The 8574-nt window shown below is 38.9% G+C and overlaps 1 protein-coding gene and 1 long non-coding RNA gene across 2 annotated transcripts in view; one reads left to right on the forward strand and one right to left on the reverse strand.

Moving 5' to 3' along the window:
• Positions 1 to 2021: 2021 nt before the first annotated feature.
• Positions 2022 to 4699, reverse strand: LOC120044441. The gene is made up of 2 exons (XR_005476551.1): positions 4598 to 4699; positions 2022 to 2710 (listed from the first exon to the last, which is right to left on the reverse strand). It is a non-coding gene; the product is annotated as an uncharacterized LOC120044441 (long non-coding RNA).
• Positions 4700 to 7112: 2413 nt separating this feature from the next.
• LOC120033782 (ferritin, middle subunit-like) overlaps positions 7113 to 8574 on the forward strand; it is a 6540-nt gene continuing 5078 nt past the window's right edge. Inside the window, exons 1-3 of the mRNA XM_038980234.1 lie at positions 7113 to 7396; positions 7788 to 7934; positions 8156 to 8281. Of these exons, the coding sequence (XP_038836162.1) occupies positions 7295 to 7396; positions 7788 to 7934; positions 8156 to 8281 (375 nt within the window). The 5' untranslated portion in view covers positions 7113 to 7294. The remainder of the gene's footprint in view (positions 7397 to 7787; positions 7935 to 8155; positions 8282 to 8574) is intronic.

The following is an 8574-nucleotide window of genomic DNA, read 5'->3' on the forward strand; positions in this document are numbered from 1 at the left end:
CCCACCATGACGCTGGCGTGATTTGGATGCTTTTAAACATTGTGTTTGAGTTAGACTTCTGGGTTGTACCATTGGAGGGGGCCAGGTCTTTTTTACAAAAACATCTGTAGAGTCCGAATGGTTTTAGCTGCAAACTATGAAGTTTGACAGATATGAAAAGCATAAACACACACGTTGCTCTATGACCAGTGATTTTAGGATGTTAACCTTGGTGGGGCCAACTCGACATTGTTTAATTGGGATGCATACCAGCAAAGCCACTACACAACACAAATCAATACAATAATTGGACTATAACGGTGACAAACGGTGCCCGCAAACTGTTAGGGCCTACATAAAGCTGTCCCAACAGCAGTCCAGACACCTTACCACTGTTACACCTGGCTAAGCTGGAATTACAAGTGTGTGTGCATGCAGGAGTGCGAGCGCCGCACGCACGCACATACACACAGGTAAAGAAGTATACACACAACCACACACATTTACATAATATTTATTTCCAGAATTCCAAGGAGGCACAACGTTGCACAAACTATACACGAGCAGCCCAGTAATTACTGGCATTTTTATTTTTCATATACAAAGTCTGTACTACTTTTGAATGTTTACTAGACAACCCTTTTCTAAGTGTACAGAGTATATAACATTATGATTTCATACTTAACTTTCAGATATTTTCTTTTCATGACCAAAAGTTATAGGGAGTACAGAGGCTATTCCATCCAATGAGGGAAGCTCCTTACATCTTACTGAAATGTGAGCAGCATTGAAAATAAGATCTTTCACAAAGCAATGCATTTATCATTTATAAAGACAATTCACACATAAGGCGAACGCCATGGTTTACAGAGTAAAATCCAACCATGTCACATTGTTGTCATGTATTTTCTTGTCTTGAGGGATGAGTATCCGTACAAAACACATGCCTATAATTTATGTACACTCTTAGAAAAAAAGGGTTCTTTGGCTGTCTCCATGGGGGAACCCTTTGAAGAACCCTTTCTACATGGAACCCAAAAGGGTTCTTCAAAGGACTCTCTCATGGGGACAGCCAAAGAACCCTTTTAGAACCTTTTTTTCTAAGAGTGTTGGTTGGCTATTATTCACCTTGTTTGGTAAAAACGAAGATCCTACGAAGCACTTTGTGTCAAAGCAGTTCTTCATTGCAGACTTTTCTGTTCTACAACAGACAGATGAAAAGGGCTACAAAGATACAGATATATTAATTGTCATACCTTTAAGCTGCACCAATACATACTTAAATGTCCATTGTCAAGGTTAAAAATGCCAAATCTAGTCGACAAAAATAGAAACGCAACAATTTCTACGATTTTACTGAGGTACAGTTCATATAAGGAAATCAGTCAATTGAAATAAATTCATTAGGCCCTAATCTATGGATTTCACATTACTGGGCAGGGGCACAGGCATGGGTGGGTCTTGGAGGGCATAGGCCCAGCCAATAATAATACATTTTCCCCCGCTTTATTACAGACAGAAATAATCCTCAGTTTCATCAGCTGTTTGGGTGTTTGGTCTCAGACGATCCCGCAGGTGAAGAAGTTGGGTGTGGAGGTCCTGGGCTGGAGTGGTTACACGTGGTCTGTGGTTGTGAGGCCCGGTTAGACTTACTGCCAAATTCTCTAAAACAACGTTGAAGGCAGCTTATGGTAGAGAAATACACATTAAATTATCTGACAACAGCTGTGGTGGACATTCCTGCAGGCAGCATGCCCATTGCATCTTCCCTCAAAACTTGAGACATCTGTGGCATTGTTTTGTGTGACAAAAGTGCACATTTTAGAGTGACCTTTCATTGTCCCCAGCAGCAGGTGCACCTTTGTAATGATCATGCCGTTTAATCAGCTTCTTGATATGCCACACCTGTCAGGTGGACGGACTATCTTGGCGAAGGAGAAATTCTCACGAACAGGGATGTAAACAAATTTGTGCACAACGTTTGATAGAAATACGTTTCTGTGCCTATGGACAATTTCTGGGATCTTCAATTTCAGCTCATGAAACATGGGGCCAACACTTTACATGTTGCGTTTATATTTTTGTTGAATACATACATGCATACACACACACAATCAAAAATGGTCCTTTGAAGAATAATTGAATAATGAAGACAGTAGAAGAAAAAAAATGACAAAAGAATATAACAGTTGCTCAAAATATATTGCTGAAAAAGTGGAGGGCCCATTTGCTTTCAGCATAACTTCATATTTAAACAGACGTATGCTGCAACCAAAGCTGATTACTACTCAAGAAATCCATTCATGAAAATAGATTAAATGTATTGAAGCCATGAATATACTGTGGGGTCCCTTTACATATACAAACTGTACATACAGAGAGATCCTCACATTCAAATCTTAAAATATCTGATGACCCTGAAAACCCTCAAAAAAGGAAATACTGATATAAAGCCTTTCTAAAGACTTGTGCGTTGAGAGAGAGAGAGAAGGTGTGTGTGTGTAGCAGAATAAAAGCTGGCTCAATTCCCCTGCTTTGGCTATGGGCCAGTGTGTTGGGGGCAGCCTGCTGGTCAGAAGCCCTCACTGCTATAGTCAGTTTGTGGAGGAGCAAGAGGGGAGGTGGGGGAGAGAGGCGGTCACTGCACCGCACACATGGAGCTGCGCGGGGGGTTGACTGTCCTCGCCACAGGTTCTTGACTGTAGTTCACGATGTCTGCCTTCACCACACGCTATGGAAACACACGAACATAAAGACATAAACAGAGGCAAAATATGAGAAAGCTGCGACCACACTAGAAAATCCATCTGATTTAAAGTGGCAATATGTAACTTTTTGGGCGACCTGACCAAATTCACATAGAACTGTTGATCTATGATCTATCATTCTACTTGAAAGCAAGTCTAAGAAGCGGTATATCAGTTCTATGTGCGCTATTTCTATGCTTCCATTCCTAAAATGAGTTTTCGTGTCTTTTACTTTCGGTTTTGTACACCAGCTTCAAATAGCTGAAACAATACTTTGGGTTATGGAAAATATATTTCACAGCGGTTTAGAAGGTACAGTGATTCTCTACACCATCTTATTTTGTCACATAAACTGAAATTAGGTAAACTATTAGAATTTTAGCAACCAGGAAATGGAGCGATTTCTGCAAAGTGCACCTTTAAACACTAATTATATACAATTTAAGATTAAATGTACCTAATTGATACTACAAAATATTTGCTATTTGTTCCTGCATAGTCCAGAAATCTATGGATCACAAAGCAGGCCCCAGGTCTCCCTTCCCAGGCCCCAGACCATACCTATATAATTCAAATACATTTCATTTGTCGCATTCAGAAAAACATGTCAACTGAAGTATACAAGTTAATGGATGAATGTTGTGGTAAAAATAAAATATGGAGAATCTGCTCAAGTCTTTTTGCTCAACGCCAATCACAAGCATAGAAACAGGTCAAACAAAGGTCAGTCTGACACAAACTCTGTCCGGGGGCCAAGCCCACTTCTCTGGATCATACTGATGCAGCCCACTAAAATAGTCGGGAATCCCTGGCAACAGCTTCTACACAAGTGTCATTTCATGTTTTTTCCTCTTAATGACGCGACTTAAAAATATATTACTCCCAACAAAATGTTTGTGCCAAACTACTGTAGGACCAGTCGAAACCAACCAAAGACTTTCTCCATTAATAATCAAACTAACTAATAACTCAATTAAAGTGGAACTGACAGCGTTAACTACTTTGCAGATATGAAAACAGACAATCATAATATCAAACCTTTATAAGAGGTTATATTAAAAATAGGTTATGTTTGTCTAGAAATTCCATGAAGTAGAGTAAGGCAACGTTGGCAGAATAGATGGATGCAGTTCAGTGCGTGATAAATATATCTAATTCACCAATACTTTACTTGGTAGACCAAAACTTATTGCTATCAGGTTGTAAATCACAGCTGGCCTGGTAAATGTTTTGCTGCCTCCAGCCCTTTGGGATGCACTGTTTCAGTTTCAATGACTCAATGTTTTAGACAAAAACGGACGAATGTAACTAAGGCTGGTAATATCAATACAATCAAACTAGCAAGGGCAATCATCACAAGTCAGTCATAACATGTCTAATAGGCTAACATCCATTTATGTAGCTATTTACTTAGCAAGCTAAAATACCTTAAAGGCATTTGTGAAAATTCTATAGCAATATAGAGTGGGAAAGCGGCCGTGCGTTTGGACAATTTATAGACACTGCAGTAAATAAAACCGAATAAAAACATGTCATTCTTATCCAGGACTGGACTCTACACAGACCGTTGTGCCCTTGCCATTCAGAGCTACAGTATTCTCAAACATTCTTTGAAAGTACGAAAACATGAAAATGACCATATCTAAGTGCTCGCTTCTCTATACACCTGGGGGTGTACAGAAAAATATTTGAATAAGACTTCATGTTGCTAAAACGCTGTCAGTTCCACTTTAATTCCCACAATTAAAATACAACGACGACCTCTACCACAACCACTTCGTAAGGGGTCTTGCGGTTTTGTACCAGGTACTAATAGATACAGTATATTTCAGGAGAAAAATATATCTGTGTGCGACTGTGTGTTGACATACTTCCAACTACTGAACCGAACAGATTTTGCTCTGATTGGTCTCCTGTCTAACGGGGACTTCGTCCTGATGGTAGTCCACCAGCTCAGCTTTCACGATCCTCTGAGCAGCACACACCAACGGAGAGATGGAAGGAGACAAAACCAGGGGGGGGGAGAAGAGGAAAAGAAAGAAAGTGAAAAAGAAAGAGAGAAAGAAAGAAAGAGAAAAAGAGAAAGAGAAGAGAGAGAAAGAGAAAGAAAGAGAGAGAAAAGAGAAAGAAAAAGAGAAAAAAAGAGAGAGAAAGAGAAAGGAGAAAGAGAGAGAAAAAGAGAAAGAAAGAGAAAAAGAGGAGAGAAAGAGAAAGAGAAAAAAGAGAGAGAAAGAGAAAGAGAGAAAGAAAGAGAAAGGGAGAAAGAGAGAAGGAGAACGAGAGAGAAAGATGAAAAAGAGAGAAAAAGAGAAAAGGAAGAATAAAAAGAGAATGAGAAAAGGATAGAGAGGGAGAAAGAGAAAGAAATAAGAAAGAGAAAAATAAAAAGAGAACGAGAAAAGGATAAAGAGAGAGAAAGAGAGAAAGAAAGAGAAAAAGAGAAAGAGTAAAGGAGAAAGAGAAGAGAAAAGGAGAAAGAGAAAGAGAGAAAAAGAGAAAGAAAGAGAAAAAAGGAGAAAGAGAGAGAAAGAAAGAAAGAGAGAAAGAAAGAGAAAAGGAGAAAGAGAAAGAGAGAAGGAGAAAGGGAGAAGGAGAAAGAGAGAGAAAAAGAGAAAGGGAGGAATAAAAAGAGAATGAGAAAAGGATAAAGAGAGAGAAAGAGAGAGAAAAGAGAAAAAAGAGAACGAGAGAAAAAGAGAAAGGGAGAAAGAGAAAAAAGGAGAAAGAGAAAGAAAGAAAGAGAGAGAAAGAAAGATGAAAAAGAGAAAGGGAAAAAAGGGAGAAAGAGAGAGAAAGAAAGAGAAAAGGAGAAAGAGAAAGAGAGAGAAAGAGAAGGAGAAAGAAAGAGAGAAAGGGAGGAATAAAAAGAGAATGAGAAAAGGATAGAGAGGGAGAAAGAGAGAGAAATAAGAAAGAGAAAAGAGAGAAATAAAAAGACAACGAGAAAAGGAGAAAGAGAGAGAAAGAAAGAGAAAAGGAGAAAGAGTAAAGGAGAAAGAGAAAGAGAGAAAAAGGAGAAGTAAAAAGAGAATGAGAAAAGGATAGAGAGAGAAAGAGAGAAAGAAAGAGAAAAGGAGAAAGAGTAATGGAGAAAGGAGAAAAAGAAAAAGAGAAATTTGATCGAATAGAAGTTTCGCAATGTTTACGCTTTAACAAATGTACTAATATATGTGGATGCACGTGGCATTCCGGCAACTTTGAAAAAAAACAACGTTTAGTGCTGCGTGTTGATCTTGCCTGTCTTCAATCGTTGAGCACATGTATTTCCATTGTTAGATGGGTCACTCGGCTTTCTTGTCAATATAATAAATATCTTTGCTTTAGGTCATGTGAATGAGTGGGATCATCATTTATTTTTATTTTTTATATATATATATTTTTATTTTTTTATTTTATTATGAACACAACAATACAAAAAATATACAAAGAGGAGTACATGAACCTAACAGACAGGGAGGGGTATTACATATCAAGATTCCTTTTCAATTTGTTAAACACTTTTTATTAAATTTTTTATTTCACCTTTATTTAACAAGGTAGGCCAGTTGAGAACAAGTTCTCGTTTACAACTGCGACCTGACCCAAGATAAAGCAAAGCAGTGCGACACAAACAATAACACAGAGTTACACATGGAATAAACAAACGTACAGCCAATAACACAATAGAAAAAAATCTATATACAGTGTGTGCAAATGAGGTATGATTAGGGAGGTAGGGCTATGTACAGGTGCAATGATCTGTGACCTGCTCTGACAGCTGATGTTTAAAGTTAGTGAGGGAGATATGAGTCTCTCTATCGTGCACATTGCTTTTTTGTTGTTACATTTACTGATAATTTCAAAATAATAATTAAATTCTATCTTAAATAATGTGAAGAGGGGTTTGTTCTCTGCCCACTTCATTTTATGCATAAAGAATCTTCCATGAAAGATAAACAAATGAACAATGAATGTTAAATCAGGGTCCATATCATAAAACATAATATCAGAGTCTCTCAGATTAACATTAATAGTCTTCTCTTTTAAGATAAAATCTTCTAACACTCCAACATCTTCTGACATAAGAACATAAGTATACAATCTGGAATAAGAAAGACTTAAAACACAAAAACAAGTCTTTATTTTTCCAAGACTGGTTTGACAACAACATTATTTGGATTAAACAATTATTGAATATTGATGGCCAACTATATGATTATCAAGAATTCATGAGAACACACAATGTTACATTCACTCCTGAGGAGTGGGCTCGTCATCAAATGATCCGCCTAGTTTCTGTTGTAATTCTAAAGGTGATTGGCTACGCTCTATGAGGGTGAATTTCACTGACGCGTTCCGTTCGGGAACAATAAATAGAGCGAACGAAGCTCCTTCCAATTCACAAGTCTGGGAAGACGCATGAAGACGTTTTTGCTTCAACAGTGATTGAACGGAACTCCTCTGCCTTCGTCCCGCAGTATAGAACATTCCGGATTGATAACATAAAACTTACTTGAACTATAATACCAAAATAGTTTAAGAAACTCTATTTTTGTAACATTCATTTAGATATAAAAGAATCTGCCAAGATGGAGTCTCAGATCCGCCAGAACTATCACCACGATTGCGAAGCTGCCATCAACCGGATGATCAACATGGAGATGTTTGCCTCCTACACCTACACTTCAATGGTAAGGAGTCTACCAAGATTACCGTTTTGTTGATCTACCTGTTTATTATTATGCCTGGGTTTAAATGCCTTTTTTTCACCTTTTCTGTAGTCCTAGACAATTAATAGCCGATAAACTCAACTCCGTGAAGTACATATTTGAGTTTTAGTTGGCTTGGCCATTAACAGCCTTCAGGTAGATATAACGTTCAAATGAAGTTGGGAATCTATCCTACCTTGGACAGAGCGCGTAACAACTCATCGTTATTTGGCATGTTACCAAGTAGACTATGGACTAGAGGGATCCATGCCTTTGTCATCAAGCATATTTGCAACAACAATAACAGAATGCCGAGTCACGTTCAGGTTGTAATTGTTTTCTTTTAACCACACTGTCTTGTTTATCCACCCAGGCTTTCTATTTCTCCCGTGACGATGTGGCTCTGTCTGGCTTCGCGCATTTCTTCAAGGAGAACAGCGACGAGGAGCGCGAGCACGCCGACAAGCTACTCTCTTTCCAGAACAAGAGAGGTGGACGCATTTTACTCCAGGACATCAAGGTGAGCCCCTGAGCATCGAACAACCATTTAGATTGTAGACTGATATAAATGTCTTTACTTCTTGGAGGAGAGTGTTTACAGCGTTAAGTTGATCTATAGAACCTGGAGTCCTGAACTAACCTCTGAATTGATTTTGAGGGGTGTAACTCTGTTCACTTTATCCAAACCGTAAAGTCTGTTAGTAGTCCTTAACACTTCTGTGTTCACTCTGTCCTGTGTAGAAGCCAGAACTAGATGAGTGGGGCAATGGGCTGGAGGCCATGCAGTGTGCTCTGCAGCTGGAGAAGAATGTGAACCAGGCCCTGCTGGACCTGCACAAGATTGCCTCCGACAAGGTTGACCCCCATGTAAGTTATGAGGAACCGCACATCACTTCTATGTATCACATAGAAGACAGGTACTGTCTCAGGAGATGATCAGGTTGTAGCTCTGATAACTAATGACACAGGATTGTGTGACCTGCTTCTTCACACGCACACAATAGTCCAGATGCACACTATACACACAATGCAGCTAATACATAAGTTTGCATGAAGGGTGGCAGGTTGCCTAGTGGTTAGAGCTTTGGGCCAGTAACGAAGGTTGCTGGATTGAATCCCCTAGCTGACAAGGTCAAAATATTTCTGCACCTGGCAGGCGT

This window comes from Salvelinus namaycush, chromosome 3, assembly GCF_016432855.1.
Source record: "Salvelinus namaycush isolate Seneca chromosome 3, SaNama_1.0, whole genome shotgun sequence".
Taxonomy (NCBI): domain Eukaryota; kingdom Metazoa; phylum Chordata; class Actinopteri; order Salmoniformes; family Salmonidae; genus Salvelinus; species Salvelinus namaycush.